We start from the raw sequence: 26720 nt of genomic DNA, 5'->3' as shown, positions 1-26720 counted from the left end.
AAGTTGGGCGTACAGACGAACAATCAAAACTTGTCACATAAAAACTTGTCGTAGAAAACTTGCTCGTCTGTGAGACGCTTTAGAGTTTTTGAGTGTGTTGGCTACTGATAAAGCACATGTTTTAATGGGATTTCCAATATTTGTACATATTTAAGGTTAGTTGTAAATTTAAGGTTGGTTATAACAAAACCATGGTGTCCCACGTTCTGAGTTGAACACACCAGGCTAAAGGGTCAGAAATGGGAGGCTGGCCTCAAACTGATAAAACGATATTTTTAAACTAATTTTGAACCGCACTTAAATTGTGCATTGAAAAATGATTTTATAATATTTTTCGAAGTGATTAAATTATATCAAGCTTAGCTAAATTTTTTAAAACATAGAAATACAATAAATTCAAATATAGCTCGGGTAATACTTTTACGGAATATGCTGGGAATATGCAGTCATCGCTCGAACCTGTGAGCAATCTCGTTGGGTAGTGTCGCAGCTCCTCACAAAAATGATTTTCATTGGCTGAACTTTACATGCAATACGTTCTTTAGAAAGCATAGAAAAGCATTATCCAATTGGACGAAAGCTTCCGAGCACTGCGACATGTCCAATCTCGTTCCCCGAGCCCACCACGGATTAAATTTTACAGAAGTCGTACTAAGTTATAAAATGGAAATGGACACAAAACACGGCGGAAAATCACGCAAGGAAAGCAAGCAGTAAACCACTCAGTAATTCACCCTGGCACAGGCTATTCGCTCAGTAATCAGCACAAAATATCTATCTAGCGCAATTCTATTTCGACAAAAGATCGATCGCAATTTTATTTCGACAAAAGATCGATTGCTAGTTTTTTAAATCGAACATTTACTCGCGTAAACGGAAAAAGTCCTTCGAATTGAGAAAATACGATTGAGGAAATTATTATTTTAGCCTACTCCATAATTTATTTCATAATTTTCAGTTTACCACGAAGTTTACTATCTAACCCGTTACGTTACTAACCACAGTGGCAGATTACGTCGCGATCAATTGGAGTTTCTGGCCATGATTCTCTGTGATTACGCACGCATAATATATCAAGTGTTCAAATCCGCATTGCAATCACAAGGAAAATCAAATCTGAACACCGCACAAAAAGAAACCCTCTGAATGTAATGTCTTTGCACACAGTTGAATGATTGAATACGATTGGAATGAAAACTCGGGAGGGGGGGGGAATGTTTTGCTATGACCTTTATGCTGGCATGTTAGAGCAGACCGAGTAGTTAACTCGATATCCAGTACACATAGAGTTCACAATGTAGGGAAAGTTATTTGAGCCTGCGATACCATGATGTGACGTAGATACTTCAAGTTATCTTGTCATCGTCTCCAACATGGCCGTTCCATGTGCAAATGAATTACAGAGCTTCTCAAGAAAGGAAATCCTACTTATACATTTAGGCTAGGGTGATTTTGTGCGGCGTTTATACGGCAACAGTTATCGCATCAATTTTACGATTTCTTGGGAATAAAAATAGGTTTAACGCTTTCGGGTTTATGCTTCGCATAAGGCGAAGCGGGTGTACCGACGATTAGCACGTGATTCCCTTTGAGCCATAATCTCCACATGCTTTTGTGAAATCCTCGCACATCGAGATCCCAAATGTGAAGGCATCTGGCTATGTTATTCCATGTCGTCCAATCGCTCGCATGTTTCATTTCAATATAGAATACGTACGTCTTACCGCTTGTATCGGGAATGAAATCCTTTTCGTTCGTGCAAGGATTCTTGCTGTGATCCAAAGGTTCAGCGATGCTGTGATGAAAATGGTAATGATTTATGTTCAGTAAATCCCAAATAAGCTACCACGCTTTGGAACCAATCTGCAACTTGACTTCGGTAATAAGCTCTTGGGAAGTTTGCATGGCGATATATAGGCTAATTTTAGACGTTTGTTTGTGGAAAAACCACGTGAATAAAGTTTGGCAGACCTCATCAGATTCAAAATTTGAGTGTTTTGCCCTGATGATGATGGTCCGGGCTTACGGATTGAAAGATCTGCAAAACTAAATTCACGTGGTGTTTCCACAGACAAACGTCAAAAACCTCGCGTTTTTTGCACGTACGTATATGCAAGTAAAAGCTTAAAACTTTCTAAGTTGCTATATAACTAACTTTATGCCCGAAAAAAACACACCAAATCCGATCCACAGAATCCAGCCCTATGCATTTAATTGTTGATTTCATAAGTATCATTTAAATCATTTTAAATTTTTACGTGCGTGTACGTAAGTACAAAAAACGCGACAGTGGAAAACAGCCCTAAAGCCACTTCTACTCACCCCATCAAACGCTCAATTTCCTTCTCGTAATTATCTTTTTTCATCTGTTCAACGTTAAACTTCACATTTGCCTCTGTGTTCAAAGTGTGTTTCTTGAAATAGGATTCTTGGAAAAACGCGTTCATGTTGAGACCCTTGGCGCCAAAATGATACGTCCTGGAAATATCGGGGATGATGCATTCGCGGCCTTTTTTGTTCGTTTCCATTCTCATCCACATATCCCAGTCCCAGAAAAGATCAGGGGTCGGCCATTTTGGCTCGAGTTCTTCCTTGTACAAACGGCGTTTGAGTAACCTTTAAAAGATGTGAGGCTAGGAATTATGTTTTCTTTCGATCGAATGTAAAACTAGTGGGCTTAGTTAGGCTATAGCTACCTAAAAACAAAAACTTTCCTGAAATGAATTTCGCAAAACGAGTAAGTTGTCGTTATATTTACAGGCATTAGCTATCTAACCAAACTAAACTATCGTATGGATTAAATGATGATGGTAGTATCTCCTACTGACCGGCCCAATTCTGCTACAGCAGGAAACCTAAACTAAGTAAATTTTCTTTACATTAATGGATAATTGTTTCAGTTCGAAAGTGTTTATCCTAGAGATCCAACGAGGATTGTTGATTACTGGTCTACATACCGTCTAGTGTCATTATAAATCTAAACTAGCATTATTTATACTGCGTTGTTAACTCTGATCTTTTGTCAATCTTTTTTTCCTAGAGGCCCTGTAAGAATATAACTTCTTATTGAAAGTGTGAGGAATTTTACTAATATATAATCTTGATCAAAGTTGTAGACGAATAGAAAACACCGAGGTATACGGGTAACCATTAACTCACCATCCCAAACCAGGCATTGTTTCAATTCTGTACAACATCGAAGGATCGTTGCATGAATGATCGTAGCCCTAAAATAAAATATGTTGAACATATATTGCGTTTAAATCGACATAATAGTTGAGACGTTTACGGCAAATGCCAAACTGCTGATAAATTCGCGTTTTAACTCTACTGTCTTGAAGTGTGCAGCAATTTGGCTAAATTCCAAACGTTCTACATAAAACTCGTGATGTAAGAAAGCAATAGACTATTTCAGATGTATTTAGCAAAGCAGTAAATTCAGCTTTGCCGTATGTGTTTCACGTTCGCCGTATAAATTTAATGCTCATGAACAGCTGTGGGCGTATATGCAATCGTTCAAACATGAAACACGTTTTCACAACAGCACACCGATCAAGTCATCAAAATATGGTTCTTCAGCTTTCATCCGGGGTAAAGGCATGATAAAATGGTCAAAAAACTATAGCCCTAATCTACCTGATCATTCCAAGCTGAAACACAATATAAACTCTCATCTTGATCCATCAGAGGTAAGAGTTGACTGAAGTAGCTAAATATGTCCACAGAAACGTCCAAATCTTCTTCAAGTATTATCATATACTGCGCATCAGGATACGCGTTGAATGTCTCGGTTAAAGTACGCTTGTAGTGCTATATATGATGAAGTGAGAGAGAGTTTAAAGTTAGTTTTAAATTAGCCATTTCGCAATCGAACGGGGTATTGGGGTATATACAGGAACCGCAAAGTATGCTTTCAGTAGTAAAAGGCAGGGCAAATTTTGCATAAATTGCGTTTCCTGTCCCTGCAAATAATCCATAGATAATCTGGTTTTTAAATTAGACCCATGTTCGATTGGAAAAGACTAATAGTTAATTTACTGTTTTAGGAATTCTAATTGGTTTAGCCCGAAAAATGTGAACAAACCTCCCGTTTAGTGTAAAACAAAATTCCTCCTTCTTTATGTATAGTTCTTTCTGGTTTAGATAGTGGTAGCAAGTTACCTCTACCACCACATCATGCAAAGGTCGAAGACACGGTGATGTGAATACCCTCATATTTGTCATTGCGAGAAAGAAAAAGTCGAATTCTTGCGAAGCTACAAACCTGCGAGATTCTTGCGTTTTTGCTGCTGATGGGAACGTGTTGTACAACTTTGAGATCGAATAGTTTCGCTACTGCGGCTGGCTCTTCAAAGAAGCCGTCGACGAACACCGTAAATAGTTCTTTTTTGGCCCCGTGAGCCGACAGCATTGAGCGAATTGCTCTGTAGAGGTAGTGCGGTCTGTTACTGGCAACGATTGCTACGGGTATTCTTGAAATCGTGCTTTTGTCAATGTCTGCACTCAAGATGTCGATTGGAGCTGGATTGGAACCTATAGTTAAAGTATAGTATATAGTTATATATATACTCCAGGATAAGTTTGCTAGTATGGTGCATGAATTTTGACTTTGATTTTCGCAGGTAGAGTTACTATCCAGTGTATTATCAGATCAGTGTATGCATTCAGTCAATGACGAGTAAAAAATCATTTAGAACTTACAGCTACAAACACTGCCATATCCTTCAAATCGTTCGCAAAACTTCCGTCTTCTTTTGGACACCTCGCTTTCGTCCCATTTGCACTGGGATTGCTCGACCGGCACCAGATCTACCGTGGCTCTGGCAGTAACTGGATTGCCCCAGTGCGCGACGTCATTCGCGTGATGATAATTCTCTGCATACTTCTTGCCACGTTTTGTCACGATAAACGCCCAGCTGTCGCGCCATTTCAGACCGTCGATATTCACACTGCCAAGGCTTCTGATTATGTTCCGCGCTGGTTTCTTTAAGTTGTACGATGCCTCGTCCTACATAAGTAAACGCAAGCCTTATAGTACCCTATGGTATACCATAGTATCCCATAGTATCCTATCATAGTAAGCCCGTTTCATTCTAGCCCTAAAGAGAGCAAAATATCAAATCTCGGAAAAATCAAACCGTGCAGTATTGAATTTTAAAAAAACACTTCAGTTTTGACACAATATAGATTTACATTTTCTATTTTGCCAACCAAAAACTGTGAAAAACAGAAGTGAACAATACAATCGGTTTGTTCTGGAAGTTATTTGTACATAAATTAAGTTAATGTAGTCCCAGATTACAAATTATGGAATTAATTAGTAAAAATACTGTATGACGTCATAGGGAGTCGAATGTTTTCATATTCACGGTATTATTTACATTAATCGGCAAAAAGGCTTTTCTAAATAAATCTATTCATTGTAACAAATTGTTACAACAAAAACTGTTAGAAAAGCTATTTTGAGAGATAAATATTAGTGAAGAGTCTTCGAAGTATTTGTATAAAAAAACATCCGTAGAGTGTAATTTTCACTCTGTGAACAACAATAGGCAGCCGTTATAGTTACGATGATTTCAATGAAATTAGAATTGAAAATAGCAAATTATGGAGGGCAAAATGAAAAGCATCTAAAAAGATTTATAAAAATTGATTCATGGAAAAACCCAGAAAATAAAATAGCTTAGATTATAAAGAAGAGTTATAATACTTGAAATGGTTCAAACTTTATGTCAGCAGCAAGAGCTTTTTTTCAATTTAACCCCTTTTAGACTGACGTCTGATGGGATGGATGAGTCTGACGAGATCAAATAACGCGCTCATTAGCGTGCACAAATATGGTTTCCAAACGTTCGACCAGCTGTAAATCTTTTCATGTAATTAAACAATATCACAATGAAAACAAACAACATACAAACGAGCTATATACGGCTATATAACTGGAGAAACCCCACCCAGCCCTTAAGTAATTCTTAAGAATTATGTAAATCATATGTAAACGAATAAATAAATATCGTTCTACAACCTTGCAGTATTGAGCACTCTTTTACTTCATACGAATAATTTCTTAATAATTTTTAATATATGTTACAGGTTAATAAATATATCAACATTCAAAAAGTAAAAAAACATATCGTTGAAATAAGAATTTTATGAAAATGGTGTTATCATAGGTGTGCTCGAATTTTGATATTAAACGCAGTGCTCTCTCTCTTCACGCGCCAACTCTTGTAATTCTATATCTGTCGGGTCTTCCTCGTCAAACACCATATCGCCACCAGGTTCTGCGAACAGATCTCTATCTCCGTAGAAAATCTTCTCCCAATAGAAGGCGAGCAAACGTGCATGAAACGCCAAATTGAAGCCAATTATTATCACCATCAGCCCCCAATAGGGGCTGTACGAGTGGGAATAATTCTTCTGAAGAAACGGTTCGAAACTTTGGGCCACGTTCAGCATAATGGCTGCATTCTTGCAAACCAATTCAAAAAAATACACCAAAATCGCACACCAGTAGACGAAAAAATCGCAATTTTTACAGCATTTTTTGCATCTTCCACCGTTTGTTTTCTGCCATCGTACACGGGGTACATAATTGATAATACAGATTATGAGGGCGTTAACTGGACTCCAAAGGAACATCATGGTTGACATGAACTTGCTGGTTTCATCTTCCTTTGAGGGAATCAACCGAACGAAGTAATATATGAGTGACGCTGCGAGTAAAAACATCAATGAACCAAACGATCCCTTTTTGTAGATCATTCTGAACCCCTTCCGTTGGAAGTTGCACGTCTGGGAATCCGTGTAGACGATGGAAATGAGAAGACCGGGAGATATGATTGACATCACGTACCAAGCTGAGATCCATTGTCTGGGATGCGGCACGAAGAAAGGCTGGGAACAATTGGTAATAGAGGCTCGCTCATATAAATTGCACCATGCGTCAAAAATGGAGTAGAAAACAGTCGAAATCACATGAGGTATGCAAAGCAGGATGAAGATGACCTAAAATGAAAAAATATGAAACAAATAAATGAGATGAGAAAAGCTATATAGCAACAATTTATTACATATACTCCATGCATGGCGAGAAACCAGATATTTGCTCAGGGCCGTAGCTATAGAAGCTTAATTGGAGGGGGTCTTGACTGATTTCTTTTCTACGGTATTGTTCGTCAACCTCGTACACAGGGTCTGTTTTCAGGCTCTGGTTTGTAATCATACACCCCTCCCCCTAATTAAGCGATCTAGCTAAAGTCTTCGATTTGCTGTTGTAAACACAGAGTCGATGGCGTCCAAAACAACTAAAGGTCATTTCCATAATGACCCTAAGCCCATCAAAAGAAAACCACTGTCGTTTTATTATACTGGAGACGAATAATTCGTCTAGACGAAATTGCGCGCATGCATTCAATACGTCTATTCAATGCTTCTAATTTCAGCAGCAGCGGTCATCTTTAAAAATCTGGCGCATTTGCATTCGAAGCCTCTGCGGAGGAGAGAGGATTGAAGACGTATTATCCGTATGGCGTTTGGATGAATGTAACTCGGAGTTCGTCTGAACTATTAATTCATCCAAATATACCGTTTATAACCAAACGAATTTATACCAGGCGAATTAACCAAGTTCGTCCCGACGAATTATTCGTCTCTGGTATACTAGTACTAAAACTAGTGTGATGTTATTTGGCCTCAAATGTGCAGTTATCTGGTTATCTACCTACTCTGTTATCAAATGAAACCTTTGACTTTACCCTAAGGGTCTGCATGTGTATATGGGGTCGAATTGCAAAGTGAGAAAACTTCGTGTGACAAAACCACTCGACAAAATTAGGGTCGGTTTACGTAAAGCCCGGGCCAGACGAGTCAAACAAAGCGTGCAATGACTAGTATTAAAATAAGTATACAACATGATCAAGATACAATCATACAACATAGTCATAGAAGGTGGATAAATTAGATGGATATATTAAAATGATTATAAGACATGATCCCGCGGGCATGAATAACTCAGTGAAAAGTGTTTACGAAGATTTCAATATTTACCTTTAAGAATCTGTTGAAGCCCTCAGAACAAAGAAAATCAGTGATGGCTTGAAATATTATCTGTCGTTTATTTAATACTTGAACTGTTGTTTCCTTCTTCTCCTCATATTGTTCAGCAAGACTTGCCCGATCTTGTGCTGAATTACGTTGTTCCTGTTCGTGAGCTCCCTCCATACATGAAAGATTTTTTCCTCTATGAGCACGATAGGCCGAAATGTTTCAGTTGAACTCATGTGAACTCTATATATAGTCTATGCGAATAGGAGACGTGCAAAGCATAAATTAGCATATATAAAATCACCGGAAATTAAATAAAACACTGAAAATCGACGTCACAGGTTCTTGACGTTAACACGTTTAATGTACAGCCAATGACGTCGGCTACGGGCGGTTGTATCACGACCTCGTCAACACACGTATCTGGTTTCGTTTGTATCCCCGAACATTTAGTTGCAGGTACGTTTAGCATCCACACGTATCCTGTATCCAAAACTTTAAAAAGAGTTCTCCAGAGTGGAAACTTTTTTTTTAGAAGCGCAACGAATCTGGGTACGTGCGGACTGTGGACGCACTGTAACCGCAACCATTTGAAAACGATGACGCAAATCGATGAAATTTTATTTGCGTCTGGCACTCAAAGGCTCACACTGATTATGCGCCGATCAAAACTGCAGTAAACTCATTAGTCTTTCATTAAATCAAATAACGCAATTCTGTCACGTTGACTATGAAAGAAAGCGTGCCATACTGCCGCTTTTAAACAGGTTCTTGCAATGCCAGTATCAAGGTATATAGGATCAAAACACCTGAATCAACCCGGTAAATCTACCGCTGAAGAGTTAAAAATAGTTTAATCGAACCACGTTAATAGTTATTATTATGCATTACTAATGCAATCTCGGTTGCGATTGGCTAAAAACCTACAGATAATTCTCAATGTCTTGCCACATACACGACATTGAAAATTATCCGTAGGTGACGTAATTTTTTGCCGCTATAGTTTGTTGTCAATAATGGAGCAGGCTTCTTCTCTAAAAAGGAAATACATAATAAAACAATTCTTGAATTCGGTTTTCGCATGATATCGAGAATTATCAAGCCTTAGTTTGGGTTGAAATAAGCGCCGCTGTAGAATAAACGCCGCACTTGAATAAACGCCGCACTTGAATAAACGCCGCCGCGTCTTTAACTCGGAATTTGTAATAAGCGCCGCGGCGTTTAATCGATCATTTACGGCAATCAGTAATGCACTAGGATCGGTATTGTACTGGTTCAAAAACCCCGCCATCCTTTCGTCTCGTTTCATTCCAATTTTCCGTTCGACCATTTTCGCAACTTTTTTGATACAGCATGTTTAAAGTAGCTTCGATTTAGATAAAAAAGACATGTAGGGATATAATCTATATAGCTACATGTGGCGTAGCCTACATACAAACGCTTCTGATATAATCTATATTGAAAATTTGCTTACAAAGCTATGATCCCATAATTGCATCTTAAAACTAAGTTTAAAAAAAGCTAAATCAGGGTCTTTGTCAGAAAATATTATAATATTTTTACAATATATATTTATCTATTAAATTAAATACATCAAGTTTGAAAAAGTCAAAATGCAATATCGTTTAAGTCAAACTGTTATCATGCACAGATTTTAATACTGATCAAACGCGCTGTTCGTTATATTCATGCCATCACTTCCATTTCCATATCTTTGGAGCTTTCTTTGCGATTATTTTCCTGTTCAAGCGAATCTTCCTCGTCAAACACCATATCGCCACCAGGTTCTGCGAACAGATCTCTATTTCCGTAGAAAATCTTCTCCCAGTAGAAGGTGAGCAAACGTGCATGAAACGCCAAATTGAAGCCAATTATTATCACCATCAGCCCCCAATAGGGGCTGTACGAGTGGGAATAATTCTTCTGGAGAAACGGTTGGAAACTTTGGGCCACGTTGAGCATAATGGCTGCATTCTTGCAAATCACTACAAGCAAATACACCAAAATCGCACACCAGTAGACGAAAAAATCGCAATTTTTACAGAAGCATCCTAGCCACCCGTAGAGGCCTTGTGTCTTTGTTTTCTGCCATCGTACACGGGGTACATAATTGATAAAACAGGTTATGAGAGCGTTAACTGGACTCCAAAGGAACATCATGGCTGATATGAACTTGCTGGTTCCATCTTCCTTTGAGGGAACCAACCGAACGAAGTAATATATGAGTGACGCTGCGAGTAAAAACATCAATGAACAAAACGATCCCTTTTTGTAGATCTTTCTAAACCCCTTCCGTTGGAAGTTGCACGTCCGGCAATCCGTGTAGACGATGGATATGAAAAGACCGGGAGATATGATTGACATCACTAAAAAAGCTGAGATCCATTGTCTGGGATGCGGCACGAAGAAAGGCTGGGAACAATTTGTCACAGAGGCTCGCTCATATAAATTGCACTATGTGTCGAAAATGGAAAAGAAAACAGTCGAAATCGCAAGAGGTATGCAAAGCAAGATGAAGATGACCTAAAACGATGATTAGAAATAAATAAATGAGAATAGCTATATCACAACAATTTATGCAGAATAATTTTAGTATAGTTATGCAAATAGTCACTCGATGCATGGCGACGAAACCAAATATTTGCTGTTGTCAACACGACGTCGATGGCGTCCAAAACTGCTTAAAAGTCATTAATTATTTATCTATTTCCAATGACCCCAAACCCAATCAATAGAAAACCACATGCATGGTAGTCCCATCCCATCTATTCCTATTATCATGTAAAAACAATTGGCCTTACCCTTAGGGGGGGTGTGCTTGTGTATATGGAGCCGAGTTACACTACAAGAATGGCGTAAGAACTCCGCCTTCTTTACAATTATATTCGACGGGTCTAAACAAATGCATGGACGAGGTCCCGAAAGTGTAACTCGATATCTTAACCCCGGTGCGACACTAGAGCTATATGTTTAGCCAAATGTTTAATATTTACTTTACGTGGCACGAATGATAACATTCGTTCGAAAAAGGCATCCCGCACACGAGAGATATTTGGTCTGAACGTGTTGTCGCAGCAAAGTGAGGAACTTTGTGTGACAAAATTAGGGTCTGTTTACGTGAGCCCGGTCAGACAGAGTCAAACAAAGCGTCATGATCAACATGTAACATAGTCTCAGAACGTGGTCACGCAGACACCGCAGAAATTGGTGTTTAAGACGTTTCAACCCGAAAATCTAATCGCTGGTTCACAATTGTGCATTTCTGTATCGCCCTATCAAAGAGAAACCTTTTGAATATCTTAAAAAAGTTCAATTTTTCTTCTGAATACGCATTCTGCAATCTTTTGACAGCTCATCAAACACATCTGACCGCTGTGAAATGGCCATTTTGAGGCTTAAAGTATACACAAGGTTATTAATTCAGACGATTCGTTTTTACCGTGAGCAAGCTTCAAATCTTTTGTGCAAGACATATTTTCTTGAATATTTATAAATCTTTTTCCTCACCAAGTTTGAAGTCTAAGTATCGAGAATTGCGGCTAAGCCTATACCAATTTCCGCGGTGTCGGTCACGCATATATTAAAATGAGTATAAGACATGATCCCGGTGAAAAATTCAGTGAATAGTGTTTACGAAGATTTCAAAATTTACCTTTAAGAATCTGTTGAAGCCGTCAGAACAAACAAAATCTCTAATGGCTTGAAATATTGTCTGACGTCTATTTATTTGAATTGTTTCATTCTTTTCTGCATCTTGTTCAGCAAGACTTGCCCGTTCTTGTGGTGAATTACGCTGTTCGTGAGCTCCCTCCATACATGAAAGATTTTTCCTCTATGAGCGCCTTAAGCCGAAATGTTTTCAGTTACATGAACGCTATGCGAATTAAAAAGCGTGCAAGCATATACATGCATATAGCCGCCGGAAGTTAAATAGTTTCATCAAACAGAAGACTGAAAATCGACACCACACGTTTTTGATCTTAACACCACAGTGCTTCACACGCTTAATGTAAAGCCAATGACGTAGTTACGGGTGGTCATATACGCGTATCTGGATTGGTTTGTGTCCCAAAACATCTATTCGCGGCTACGCTTAGCACCCACAGGTATCCAGAAAAAATGCAGGCCGTATCCGCAAACGTTTCAAAAAGCTCTCCAGAGTGGAAATTTATGAAAGCTCAACGGATCCGGGTCCGTTCGGACGCACTGTTACCAAGGCCCCGTCCACACGATGCTGGATGAATTAAAAAACGCAAGAATATTCTTAGGTTTACGCGTGCCTTCCATACGTACCCGGCGTTTTCGCCCACTGAAAACACTCTCCAGAGTGGAAGAATTTGAAAACGACGGCTGAGCGGATACGTGTGGGCAGCTTCAAAAATTTGAAAACGATGACGTTATGTATCAACTCGTTTCCATATTAATGAGGCAAGCATAAGTCTGGTGGCTTATACTGAACTTTAGTTCTATATTAACTTCAAATAAGTCTTATTTAGGTTATTTTCATCGTGAGTAAAATCTTTGCCAATTCTTTTAGCTTTTGCACTGAGTATTTTACGCGAAAAACATGTCCACAATACCGGAGTATACGATATGCATTTAATAGATATATCAACAACAATATTTATGAGTTTGGGCTTGTCGTCTGTCCAAACAAAGTCCTCAGTCTTGTTTTTTACTTTGGATTTGGTAGATTTTTGCTTTGAATTCGACATCCAACCTGTGACACGCGGGTGGAAAACATGCATGTGTATTGCGGGATCAAATAACTTTAGCGTTGTCGGATCGTTTTTGTTTTTATGTGTGGACGCGGATAAATATTGTAACGGAGAAGGTTTTTTGTGTTTTCAAATTCTTCCGGCATCTATAGACAGGTCCAAAAACGATTTGAAAACGATGACGTAAATACGTGAAACTTGTTATCCGCCCACTCAAGACTCATTCTGAATATGTGGATCAAAACTGCAGTAATTTCGTGCATTATTGCTTTTATTCAATCGAATAACGCAATTCTGTCAACTAATTACGTTGACTATGAAAGAGAAAAGCATATATATAGGATCAAAACGCCTGAACGTGAAGGTGAAAAGTTAAAAATAGTTTCATCGCACGAAACTCTTAAATTGCCATACATCTTACGTCATTATAACTTATAAGGGATTCTTAACGCAAATCTATAGTCGTATGTTTCAAGACTCAAGTCATTACACGGGGTCTTTAACGTGAGTGTATAGTCAGCAATCTCAGAAAAAAAGAAAAATATGTCACATATTCACGTCAAGAAATTGTCAGTTGCACAGCATGGAGCGTGTCTTTGTTATTAGATTACAGACCATGTTATGAATTGTCTGCTTTTGGGCAACTCACAGAGAGAGAAAATCGCCACAGTTGATAATAGTTTGCAGGATTAGAGTGAATTAGTGATATTCACATACTTATGATAGTGTAAAAGCAATGGAGAGATGATCAAACACACTCTTGTGCAAAAACATACATTTGGTGCGTAATTCAACGTAGTCCATCTCCATTTGGTTTAATACTATATTAAAATAAGTTATATAACTGATGAATCTCAAACAAGCTATAAACCCATCATAATTGCATAAGAGAGCTAAAGCAGCAAAAGCACTACATTAGGAATTAATAGTTATTATAGTATTATTATTCGCGGTTAACTCTCTAAGAACTGAAAGTTCGGAAGTCTAAAAGCTAGAAATGACGTGAAAAGAGAAAAAAAGAGAAAAAGTTAGGTAAAGGGGATAGATGAGTTCGGATGTCGATGTCCAACGTACGCGGCGATTGTTTTTTTACACACGCTCTGTCATTTCTATTTGTTCGAAACGTTGTTCGGAATTTCCTTCAAAAAAGGCTCTTTTTTTAATGAGATCGTCACCAGGCTCTGCGAACAGATCCTTATTCCCGTGAAAAATCTTCTCCCAGTAAAATGTAAGCAAACGTGCATGGAACGCCAACCTAAAACCAATTATTATCACCATCGGCCCCCAGTAATGGCTGTAAGATTTGGAAAAATTGCTCTCGAGGAACGGTTCAATTTCCTGGGCCACGTCGAGCATGATTGCTCCATTCTTGCAGACTAATTCAAAACAGTACGCGAGAAGAGCAGACCAGTAGACGAAAAAATTGGAATTCTTCTTACAGCATTCCCACAACGGTTCACCGCAAGTGAGGTCTCTGCCTCTGGTATCAGTTTTCTGCCACCGTACACGGGGAAGGTAATTGATACAACACACTGCGAGGGTATTACTGGATTCCAAATGAACAGCATAGCTGATATGAACTTGCTGGTTGAATCAGGTTCTGAGGGGATCAACCGAACGAAGTAATATATCAGTGACACAGCGAGTAAAAACAACAAAGAATAGAACGATCCTTTTTCGTAGATCTTTCTGAACTGATCACCTTGGAAGTTGAACGCCGTTTTATCCCAGTAGATAATGAACATGAAAAGACAGGGAGATATGATTGACATCACGAGCCAAGCTGAGATCCATTGTCTGGGATGCGGCACGAAGAAAGACTGGGAACAATTGCTCACAGAGGCTCGCTCATATAAACTGCACCATGCGTCGAAAATGGAGAAGAAAACAGTCGAAATCACAAGAGGTATGCAAAGCAAGATGAAGATGACCTAAAATGATGAAAATAAGAACTTGCAGCATTGATTATTTATTCACTTATGAGCAAAAATATGAAACTGATTGATCAAATGAGAAGTGCGTAAATTTTGTATAGTTTCGCCATGTTTACACTACACTCAAAGGCTTAGGGGCTGTTTACATACTATTGTTGTGGTGACTATACGACTGCCAGGATCATGTTATCTGCTCATTTCAATACCTCAAAATCATCTCACGCTTCGTTGAATCTCGGGTAACCGGGCTCATGTAAACAGCTCCTTAAACTGATTAGTCTTTCATTATATGCAGTTTTCACCTCGCCTAGCCGGGATAACTCGCTTCATGTTAACAGGCTCTTAGTCTCAACCGGTGTTTGGTTTGAATCATATATTGATTCTAAAGATGTCCTTTCTTTGCCGAATTTGCTTTATATTAATGCAAATTATGTATTAATGGCAATTAATATGCAGCCTCGTATTGCTCATAACTCGTTACTAATGGCAATTAAAGTTACGAAATTGACCGATAAAATCCTCTATTGAAAACTTTAATTCCGCACCTATAGCTTGAAATATACCCGACTCTGCAATCTTAATCCTACCAGACTAAAGCACGTCGATAGTTAAGGCGATTAGAGAAAATCAAAAGGGACGCTAATATCTTCTATTCGCCCAGGTTGAACTTACACATGCAACGGATAAACAAATTGGATCTGACAGATGGCTATGAACAGGCCACGGACTCCTAACTCGATTTTAAACCTAAAATTGAATAACAATCCGGAGTGGTATACCGCGGAAACATTTTGTTTAGAACTAAAATTAGACAAAAGTAGACAAAATATCTTTATTTAGATCGAGAACCCTGGAGTACTGTATTATACTTCCTGTGTATAAAAGTTCCTATATGTTTTATATTTCCTGTGTATAAAAGTTCCTATATATGTTTTATCAGGTCAATTTCCAATATTACAAATTTACTACCGATTAATGATCGCTCAAATCTAATATAACCATAACTCTATCCTAATCTTATTCAAAATTAACTCTATCGCATAAATTTTTTTATCAGGGATTTTTGTCTATGTCAGGAGAACCTCGTGATGGGAAATTTTCGAATGAACGAGATTAATTTGAATTATATGCAGCCGTACTCCTCTGGTCGCTGAAGATGGTTCAGAAAAAATATGTACGCTGAATGCACGCTCACGAGCTACGGTGGCTTACCTGGTTACTCATACAGTTTACTTAGGTTAGGTTATTTAGGTTACTTCAAATTGCATGCAATGACTTAGGTTTCTGCAGGCGAGAGGTGTTACTTACACCTTTGCACGCCGAGTAACTGTATTTTCACATATACAAATCATATACAAAATGAATCCTTACCTTCAATAAGAACATTCCGAACTCTTTTGAAGAAACAACATCTCGAATGGCTTGACATTTCGATCTTGCAGGTGTTTGCGGTGAATTAATTTGTCGTTCATTGGGAACACTGCCCATGGAAACCACCAACATTTTTTCCTCGTTTTGAGAAGAGTTGTGAAGTGATAATTTCGCAGCTGTGCGAGGTTACGGCGACCAGAAATGTCTTCAATTACGAGTAAGGACTATAGAGTATAGGTTGTAGTTCGAATTTCGTTCGTATAGGCAGTTATATAGTTTAATTGCACGTTTAAACTGCTATGACGTAGGCCAGCGGGTAGTTACGTCAATTCTATGAGACGCTAATGGTTAATCATGCAACAGCTCGTTGAAAAGAAGGGCAACTATTGGTTGGTGCCTTAGGAAGGAAGTTTAAATAACATAATTTGACACTCCAATGTCGACTTAAAAGAAAAACCCGGAAAGGTGTGATATAACCTGCTGTTTCTCAAGAAGTTGTTTGACAGATCGATTTTCCAATTGGTTGCTTCTGTGTTAGTAGATAGTTAGTTACAAAACCAAGTGTGAATTGATATTAAAGGAAAATTCATAACGCATTGTCGCGTTTGTGGCGACTTGCAAGAAGAAAATTGCAACAACTGGAATTAGATTGCGTGATTAGAGCAATTATAGATACCAACAGGTGGCCGTCATATTGGGCATAAAAATAACCTGCATTTGCAAAAATAATGATTAAAAAAATGGAGAAATTCACATCCGAATCGAGGAGACCCTTGTACGTACTTGTACGTGCAAACCTCTGCGTACAAACTTTTGTAAAACAGTAAACTGTGTGCAAAGCTACGCAAACGCTCAGTCGTTGTTCTCGGTCGATGGAAACAGGACTAAACAATGTTGTGCAGTACCACACGAACACGGTTGTTATGAAAAAAATATGCCCAGTCGGAATGTAAACAAATGCTTTGTGCATTTGTTTATTTGCGCTGTACCTACACTCCTTTGTACATACCTTCAGACAATTGTACAGCCTTGTTAGTACTTGAACGTACACACTATTGTACGTATTTGTACCTTTACACAATTGTACACCCTTGTGAGTAACTGTACGTACAGTGTATACACCATTGGGTATACTTGTACCTACACATCATTTACGTTAGTGAACGTTGTTTACGTCTTTGTACGTACATCAAAACTTTGTACTTTTTGTACGTACACACTCTTGTACGTACATGTACCTACACAACTCTGTAAGTACACCTCATTGATATCATACAGTATTTTGAATACTAGTCCTCTATGAGCGCGGCAGGCCGCCGGAAGTTAAATAGTTTATCAAACAGAAGACTGAAAATCGTCGCAACACGTTTTTGACCTTAACAGCACAGTGCTTAACACGCTTAATGTAAAGCCAATGACGTATTATTAAGGCTACGGGTGGTCATATACGCGTATCTGGATTGGTTTTGTGTCTCCAAACATTTAGTTTCAGGTGGAAATTTTGGTGGAAATTTATGAAAGAGCAATGAATCCGGGTCCGTTCGGATGCACTGTAACCAAGGCCCCGTCCACACGATGCTGGATGAATTAGAAAACGCAAGAATATTCTTACGGTTACAAGTACCGTCCACACGTATGCGGCGTTTTCGCCCACTGAAAACGGAGGAATCTGAAAACACTCTGTAGAGTGGAAGAATTTGAAAACGACGGCTGAGCGGATACGTGTGGACAGCTTTGCCGGATAAATTTGAAAACGACGACGTCACGTATCAAGTCGTTTCCATATTAATGAGGCTAGTTTCATGTCTGCTGGCTTATGCTCAACTTTATATATATTGCTATATTAACTTCAAATAAGTCTTATTTAGGTTATTCTCATGGTGAGTAAAATCTTCGGCAATTCTTTTAGCTTTTGCGGAAGTATTTTACGCGAGAAACATATCCAAAATGCCGGAGTATGGTTATACACACATTCTTATACACGACATGCATTTAATCGATACTTAACAACAATATTTATGAGTTTGGGCTTGTCGTCTGTCCAAACAAAGTCCTTATTCTTGTTTTTTACTTTGGATTTGGTAGATTTTTGCTTTGAGTTCGACATCAAACCTGTGACACGCGGGTGGAAAACATGCAGGTGTATTGCGGGATCAAATAATTTTAGCGTTTTCGGATCGTTTTTGTGTTTACGTGTGGACGCGGATAAATATTTTAACGGATAAATATTTTTACATTCTCAAATTCTTTCGGCATCGTGTAGACAGGGCCTAAATAGGTGAAACTTGTTATTCGCCCACTCAAGACTCATTCTGAATATGTGGATCAAAACTGCAGTAATTTCGTGCATTATTGCTTTTATTCAATCGAATAACTAATAACGCTATTCTATCAACTAATTACGTTGACTATGAAAGAGAACAGCATAATATATAGGATCAAAATGCCAGCACGTAAAGGCTAAAAGTTGAAAATAGTTTCATCGCACGAAACTCTTAAATTACCCTACATCTTGCGTCATTATAACTTATAAGGGATTCTTAACGCAAATCTATATAGTCGTATGTTCGGAAAGCTCGGAAGTCTAAAAGCTAGATATGATGTAAAACGTGAAAAAAAGAGAAAAAGTTAGGTAAAGGGATAAATGAGTTCGATGTCCACAATACTGCGATTGTTTTCTTACACACGCTGTGTCATTTCTAGTTCGATACGTTGTTCGGAATTTCCTTTAATAAGATCGTCACCAGGCTCTGCGAACAGATCCTTATCACCGTAAAAAATCTTCTCCCAGTAAAATGTAAGCAAACGTGCATGGAACGCCAACCTAAAACCAATTATTATCACCATTAGTCCCCAGTAATGGCTGTAAGATTTGGAAAAATTGTTCTCGATCAACGGTTCGATTTCCTGCGCCATGTCAAGCATGATTGCTGCATTCTTGCAGACTAATTCAAAAAAGTACGCCAAAAGAGCAGACCAGTAGACGAAAAAATTGGAATTCTTCATACAGCGTTTCAACAACAGTTCACCGCCTCTGGCATCAGTTTTCTGCCACCGCACACGGGGAAGGTAATTGATAACACAGACTGCGAGGGCATTCACTGGATTCCAAATGAACAGCGTAGCTGATGTGAACTTGATGGTTGAATCCGGTTTTGAGGGGATCAACCGAACGAAGTAATATATCAGTGACGCTGCGAGTAAAAACATCAAAGAATAGAACGATCCTTTTTCGTAGATCTTTTTGAACTGATCACCTTGGAAGTTCAACGCCGTTTTATCCAAGTAGATGATGAACATGAAAAGACAGGGAGATATGATTGACATCACGAGCCAAGCGGAGATCCATTGTCTGGGATGCGGCACGAAGAAAGGCTGGGAACAATTTGTCACTGAGGCATGCTCATATATACTGCACCATGCGTCGAAAATGGAGGAGAAAACAGTCGAAATCACATGAGGTATGCAAAGCCAGATGAAAATGACCTAAAATAAGGAAAATAAGAACTTGCATCATTGACTATTTATTCACTTATGCGCAAAAATATGGAAATTGATTGATCACTCACGCAAAAAAAACAAAATCAGCAAAACAGCACAACCTAGTTGCGAATATTGTAAAATGAGAAGTTCGCAAATTTTGTATACTTTCGCCATGTTTACACTGCACTAAACGTATCAGTACGGCACGGCTCATTTCATGTACCCGTGCCCATTTCATTCCTGCCAGGCCTTTGCGTTGTTAGCCTGAACACTGATAAAATTGAGTTGTTTACTTGGAGCGAGTTATCCCAGCTAGGCGAGGTAAAAAGCGCATCACTTCAAAGGCTTAACCTGATTAGTCTTTCATTATATGCAGTTTTCACCTCCCTTCATGTAAACAGACTCTTCAACCTGCGTTTGGTTTCAATCATATCAATATGCATTCTACGCAGCCATACTCCTCTGACTGCTGCAGATGGTTCGGTACGGATGGATGCTACGGTAGCTTATTAGGTTACTCGTAGGTTACTCAGGTTAGCTTACTCAGGTTACTTCAAATTGCATGCATTAACTTAGGTTTCGGCAGGCAAGACGTGTTACTTGCACGCCAATTAACTCTATTTTCACATACACAAATCATATACAAAATGAATCCTTACCTTCAAAAAGAACATTTTGAACTCTTCTGAAGAAACAAAATCTCGAATGGCTTGAAATTTCGATCTTGCAGGTGTTTGCGGTGAATTAATTTGTCCTTCATTGGGAACACTGCACGTGAAAACCGCCAACATTTTTTCCTCTTTTTGAGAAGAGTTGTGAAGCGATAATTTCGCAGCTGTGCGAGGTTACGGCGACGAGAAATGTCTTCAATTACGAGTAAAGACTACAGGTTGTAATTCGAATTTCGTTCGTATCGATACTTATATAGTTTAGTTGCATGTTTAAACTGCCATGACGTAGGCCAGTGGGTGGTCACGTGGTGAACGGCGACCGCTCCAATGTTGACGTTGCAATAATTTGACACTTCAATGTTCATGTTGCAGAACAATCCGGAAAAAGTGTGATATAACCTGCTGTTTCCGAAGTTGTTTGACAGATCAAAAATCAGCGCGGGCTGTGTTATGACACGTCAGGATTATTTTAAAACCAGGGGAAGAGATTTCAGTCCGGGCTGTGTTTATGACACGTCAGAATTATTTTAAGAACAGGAGTTGAAATTTCAGCCCGGGCTGAGTTTGTAAAGGCTGGTAGTAGACCTATTTCGATTCTTCCAGCGCTTTAAAATCCCGAATGGCAATAACTTGACCTTTAAGGGACTATGACTGCACATACAATTAAATAAACAAACGAAAAAGAATTGTCGAGGCGAATTTTTCTGTCCGGGTTTAAGTTTATTCCCGATTACATGACAAGATTACTGAAGTTTCAGCCCGGGCTGACGTTTCAGCCCAGGTAACTCAAACCGGGCTGAAATTCTTGACATGAAATCGCGTGCGCAATTTTGTTAGGATTTTATAACAACCCCGGGCTGAAGTTTCATCCCAGTTAGCCGGGCTGAAACTCAGCCCGCGCTGAAAAAACTCAATGAAATTAGCCCCTAAGTAATTGTACGGTTTGCACGTACTATTGTACGTATTTGTACCTTTACACTATTGTCACCCTTGTGAGTAACTGTACGTACAGTGTATACACCATTGGGTATACTTGTACCTACACACCATTTACGTTAGTGAACGTTGTACGCACTCGCACATCAAAACCTTGTACTTTTTGTACTTAAACACTCTTGTGTGTACCTGTACCTACAGGCTTGTGCGTATACTGTTACATGATGCCGTAATATCATGTAACTATAATCATAATAACGTCATATACTTTAATACTATAACTATATATATTCAATGAACTTTAGTAAACTTAGAGATACATGCATGAGTAAGTAAATAGCTATCCCACGAACGCGTAACAAGTTGTCGACCACAAACCACGATAGCATGTATGCATGCATGCACCGGCGAACGTAAAAATTGGGGGCTGAGATGGGAAGCCTCTCTTATGAAGAGTGGGTTGATTAAATTTTGCGATTTTTGTCTCTACTTCAAATTAACGTCGTACAGTTAAGTTCTGCCGACTTAGTCTGAGACTGAAGAACAAGAGTGTTACGCTTAAGGTTCATTACGTCTTCGTGAAAGGTTTGATTAATCTCCCGTGAATTAAAACATTGCAAGAGTAAAAGTTATTAAATGAAGTTTAAATTGAATTTAAATATTATCGGGTAAAAATCCCGTTGTTAAAATTTATTGACGAGCATTAATTCGGCCGTCTTAAAAAGGGAGTTAATAATTTATATTGAAGATTTTGTTCTTCTAATTTTGGAGTCTTCTCCTTCATAAGATATTCTGTTGCTACGGCTTAAGTCTTATCTGTCAATACAGAGTACAGAGTTGAGCAATCAAATCTGATTTACATAATCAATGGAAAGGTTACGACCTCAAGGATCCAGCAGTGAACTACAAATCAAGCAGCAGCAATTCTCACGATATTTATCAGCAACAATTTGATATTTTGTGGATTGATAAATGGATATTATACAAATAATGGATATTTCAAAGTTTACCAGGACATGGATCGGATGGTGATTCTGGAAGTCTCTCGAAGACAATATAATGATTCATGGGAACTTATTATTTGGATTTTGGGAAATCATTTAGACACTTGAATTTTCTCAATGGTCATATAATTGGATGTATTGTAAACTATCTGAACAAAGATTAATAGAATATTCCTGACGAACTTCCTTTTCTTTCAAGGGGGAGGCTGTCACATAATCCCGTGATATCATGTAATTATAATCATAATAGCCATAGCTATATCTATGCGATGAACTTTAGTAAACTTACGCCTGTATTCAAAAAGCTCACTCACACTCATACTCATCGAGTGTGACATATAAATTTCGTTAATGCTGATCAATGAGAAAGTTCTCTCTGAATAGATGAAAAGATATAAGGTAAATCACTGAAAATCAAGCCCCTGTTCGGCTGAAAATACCGCCATTGAAACGTTATGAGAAGATTAAGATCTCCCACTCAATGAGTTTGAGTGTGAGTGAGCTTTTAGAATACAGGCGTTAGACTCACATGCATGAGTGAGTAAATAGCTATGTACACCTTATCCCACAAACGCGTGCCAAGTTGTCGACCACAAACCACAATAGCATGCATGTGCTAGAACGTATTGTATTACGTAGTGGGAATGACTTGTAGTTTTAGTTTAACCAAGCGAGCCAGAGCACAAATCCTGCATGCATGATTCACACGGCAATAGCCTGAATAACTTGACAATGAAAAGAAATACCGAGGGACACACAAATGTTGAAGAGAGACGAGAAGGCTAGATCTGAATAGAGCCATATACACTTGACGATGCTAATTTAAGCTGACAAGTGGCAACAGTAGTGTCAACACACCTCTACATGGATTTCCAACTGGAACGTTATTCGCTGTTCAAGTTACCAGTCAGGCTATCGAACTATGTTACTCAGACCAGATAAGTTCATATTAAGAAATAGGAAAATGTTAATCTACTTTAAGTTTAAATTACTATAATTCACTAAAAGTGAACTCTGTTCGCATTTTTTGTTCGTTCTCACCGGCGAACGCAGCAGTACATGTACCTACACATCTTTGTAGGTACACCTCTCATTGACATCATACAGTATTTTGGTACTAGTCAGGATCGACGCTATATCATTTGATAAAACCTAATTTCTGTTTTACTTCATTTTTAGATTTCAACTGACGTCACAATAAATTGTCACGTAATAAATTATCACGTGTATTGTGACGTCACAATAAATTCCCACGTAATAAATTACCATGTGTATTGTGACGTCACACGCTTACCTTGACTGCAAAGCACAAGATTCTTCCATCGGACACCATATTTAGAAACAAAACCAGGCCAGCACTCTCCTCCTTAGACATGTAAGTATCAAATGTTCTGGTCGCCATGATTGCTCCAGATGACTGATGAAGGACGGTCACGTGTGTGCCACGTGCTGACTCACTAGTGGTTGTTTCCTCCATTACCTACACCAAAGTGTTGTTCTAAATACTTTTGATTCCAGTGCAATTTATTAGGTGTATAGGGAACAAAAATGTTCTATAAAAGTTTTAAATTTTAAGGTGCAAGTGTTCACAAATTCAAACTGAGAACTAGCCACATTTAGTACACTGGAAGATATATAGAGATTACTTCATGGTTGCTTCGAGTACGTACGATTTTTATGCACGAGTTGCAAAGGATCGCAAAACCAAAGAGTGAGCGTAGCGAACGAGTGAGTTTGCGATCCTTCACAGCGAGTTCATAATAAAAATCGTACAAACGAGCCAACCATTAAGTAATTTGTTTATTACATGTGTATAGAGATCAATTTGACAACGAAACGCTTTTAATATACAAAGAGAGCGAGCAACAAAAATCGAAATTTTATGCATCAAAACATATTTATTACCCTCCAGTTTCTTTGTAATTTTGTTCAATAGAAGTTAGATATTCTTTCCGAAAGATTTGAGAATGTGCTGAATGTAAAAATATCTTGAATATGAGAATTATGTTTTGAATCTCACTCCTATATTTCGACGCCATCTTGAAAGAAAATGTAAACAAATTGCCGCCAAAATGACATAGGACAATTTTTCACGTGTGAAGAATATCGTACGTCCAATCAAAAGCCGTGTATGGCATTTTTGCACACGTGAAAAACATCGTACGTCCAATCAAATTGCATGAAATTTATTTACACAGTGAAATACGATTTTTATTTCATCATTCTGCTGTGCATAAATCTCTATACACATATAATAAAGGTATATAAGACCAAGGGGGCAGTACAGAGAACAAATGCCCCGCTTATTACTGATTTCTGCAAAGATTAATCAAATTTCAATACAAATGTCCAACCTTTAATGAATTTTTCCACCCCCCAGGTGTGCATGCCTATGCAACAAAGACCACCACTAACAGCATTGGCAACCCAGAAATCTGTTTATACTCAGTCTTCGTCTGCATTGTTTACGTGCGCGGTCAGCTTCTACTATCTGTACTAATTACTGTATTATATATCGATATATAATATCGATATTATAGATATAATATAATACAGTAATTAGTACAGACAGTAGAAGCTGACCGTGCATGTAAACAATGCAGTGGAGGATTGAGTATAAACAGATTTCTGGGCGGCCTAACAGTGTAGAAAATTAAACTTGCAATTATTAGGTTACTATATTACTCAATAAAGGTACCACTGTCTCTTGCAAAATCCTGCATATTAACATTTTTTGTCAAAAGTATAGGGATCATATTCGACAACTAACCTTTGTTCCATCTACGGACACATATACACTATCTTTGCTAGAATGCACTTCAATATCAATTGATTTTCCCCTATCTTTTGAATCTAAAACAATGCAAGATAAAATGAAATGTTACAAATGATAATTATCTACTATTTATCCATTGTATTGGTTGCTAGCCAGCTTTCTGTCAGCAAGAGGTTTTTATTAAAGGCTAGACAGCTTGGGTGCAGGTAATTTTCTATGGAGTACATCTTTGCTGTACCTCCTGGCACAATTTTCACACAGAATTGCTCTACAGACCTATGTGCACTATACAACCCTAAATAATCTGTCAATATTTTGCTACAGTGCCAATATAATCATTTTTAAAAATTTCCCCACTGCCATCTTAATCGACATGTTTCAAAGGGAAAATATAAGCAAATTTTGAAACGTTCACACCCAGAATACACACATGTTGCATTTACTACTTAGAGTACATAGAATGAAGCAGCTGGTGCTAGCAGTTAAAATTTCAGAAATTTGCTCAAAACGTAAAATTGGATGTCCTAAGGGCTTGCTGTGCTAGTTCATTACTTCCATTCACTGTTAAACATCTGTATTATATTCATAATAATCTAAATGGAACAACCTCTGCTTAACTCTTAACTCTAACAAAAGGAATTAAAGCCTCAAATTACATACGTGGATTTCATAATCATGCAGGAAATCGATCATAATATTTACTCCTGTTTCCTTATATATCACAAAGGATTACCTATTATAACATTTCTCCTCTCTTCAAAGTCTTTATCCTCTTCATTTGGATTTGACAATTTCTGTTTTCTAAACTTCGACGTTGTATCCATTATAAAAAGAACGTTTACGACTACCGTTATAAATAAAATGAAGACTAATGTCCATTGAACACATTTTCCTAAAAGACCTTTCTTTCGAATCTTCCAAGCGTTTCCACAGCAAGGTAGCTTTATCGTGTAGTAAGCATTCGTTGGTTGGAATGGTGCAGCGTGTGGATTCGGTTTCCAGGACATTTCACAACGAATTATAATGTAAAAGTAGCAAATTATAAAAGTATTTAATTTCGGTGCAAAGTTTTAAGTCAAATGTATCAACGTAAACTTTGAGACATAATTCCTCAGTTCGCTTTAGCTTTTATGACCACGTTTTTTACTAACGTTTATAATAATTCGTCAATTTATTAAATCAACGTCCACGTAGTATTACAACACAGCTTGGATTCCATTCAGAAGTTGTTCATAACTAAGGAAACCATGCAAAGTTCGCTCTTGTGAAATATGAAATTGTTTTGTTGTATAAATAACGCGAAGAGACTGGTAACGACGTTTGGTCGCCTTTGTTCAATGGCTTGATTTGACTTGAGTGTTTGAATGACGTTGCAATGTTCCTGCTTCAATAAAACTTCTCCCTCCGCAGGCATCGTATGAAGGGTGGAATGGGACAAAAATATAAATTGGCGATGAAGGATGACAGATGTGATTGGGTTATGGTTTCATTCATTGGGCATGTCATCGGGTCGTATGTTTTCGGGTGCTATATATTTAAAGGTGCATGTTTTCGGGCGCCGCCGTATGTTTTCGGGCGCCGCCGTAGTTTGGCAAAGACAATCCAGAAGACATGTTTTCTGGATTGTCTATGGTTTTAGGCCAGGGAAGCTATTTGGGGCTGCGATACCATAATGTGACGCCAATACTTCAAGTTATTTTATCATCGCCTCCAACATGGCCTTCCATGTGCAAATGCATTGACAAGGGCCGGTTGTATCAAGCCTCGAAAAACCCAGAAAA

General features: G+C 38.3%; 2 protein-coding genes across 3 annotated transcripts; both read right to left on the bottom strand.

Annotated features, from left to right (window-relative positions):
* Positions 1-587: 587 nt before the first annotated feature.
* On the bottom strand, positions 588-26720 carry LOC114517475 (protein O-linked-mannose beta-1,2-N-acetylglucosaminyltransferase 1-like). The gene is made up of 9 exons (XM_028537210.1): positions 25673-26720; positions 24934-25016; positions 23458-23643; positions 4702-5008; positions 4265-4533; positions 3637-3810; positions 3160-3227; positions 2323-2616; positions 588-1795 (listed from the first exon to the last, which is right to left on the bottom strand). The coding sequence occupies exons 1-9, from the start codon at positions 25944-25946 to the stop codon at positions 1492-1494; spliced, it is 1959 nt and encodes a 652-aa protein (XP_028393011.1). The 5' UTR covers positions 25947-26720; the 3' UTR covers positions 588-1491.
* On the bottom strand, positions 5924-12085 carry LOC114517476. Of its 2 annotated transcripts, none has more exons than XM_028537212.1 (2): positions 11699-12085; positions 5924-7008 (listed from the first exon to the last, which is right to left on the bottom strand). In XM_028537212.1, the coding sequence occupies exons 1-2, from the start codon at positions 11858-11860 to the stop codon at positions 6193-6195; spliced, it is 978 nt and encodes a 325-aa protein (XP_028393013.1). In that variant the 5' UTR covers positions 11861-12085; the 3' UTR covers positions 5924-6192. The 2 variants fall into 2 exon arrangements, with proteins under 2 accessions (XP_028393013.1, XP_028393012.1); XM_028537211.1 differs by lacking the exon at positions 11699-12085 and adding an exon at positions 8050-8342.

This window comes from Dendronephthya gigantea, unplaced genomic scaffold (genome assembly GCF_004324835.1).
Source record: "Dendronephthya gigantea isolate DGI-Jeju-01 unplaced genomic scaffold, DenGig_1.0 000009F, whole genome shotgun sequence".
NCBI lineage: Eukaryota > Metazoa > Cnidaria > Anthozoa > Malacalcyonacea > Nephtheidae > Dendronephthya > Dendronephthya gigantea.
This window is presented reverse-complemented; position numbering and strand designations above follow the sequence as displayed.

Excerpts from the sequence above, each read along its gene's own strand:
- LOC114517476 (XM_028537211.1), bottom strand. The coding sequence starts at position 8,223 with ATGGAGGGAGCTCACGAACAGGAACAACGTAATTCAGCACAAGATCGG. Across the intron at positions 7,009-8,049 it reads GCTTCAACAGATTCTTAAAG|GTCATCTTCATCCTGCTTTG; the intron begins GTAAATATTGAA and ends TTTTCATTTTAG.
- LOC114517475 (XM_028537210.1), bottom strand. The coding sequence starts at position 25,946 with ATGTCCTGGAAACCGAATCCACACGCTGCACCATTCCAACCAACGAAT. Across the intron at positions 25,017-25,672 it reads GAGGAGAAATGTTATAATAG|ATTCAAAAGATAGGGGAAAA; the intron begins GTAATCCTTTGT and ends GCATTGTTTTAG. Across the intron at positions 3,811-4,264 it reads AAAACGCAAGAATCTCGCAG|CACTACAAGCGTACTTTAAC; the intron begins GTTTGTAGCTTC and ends CATCATATATAG.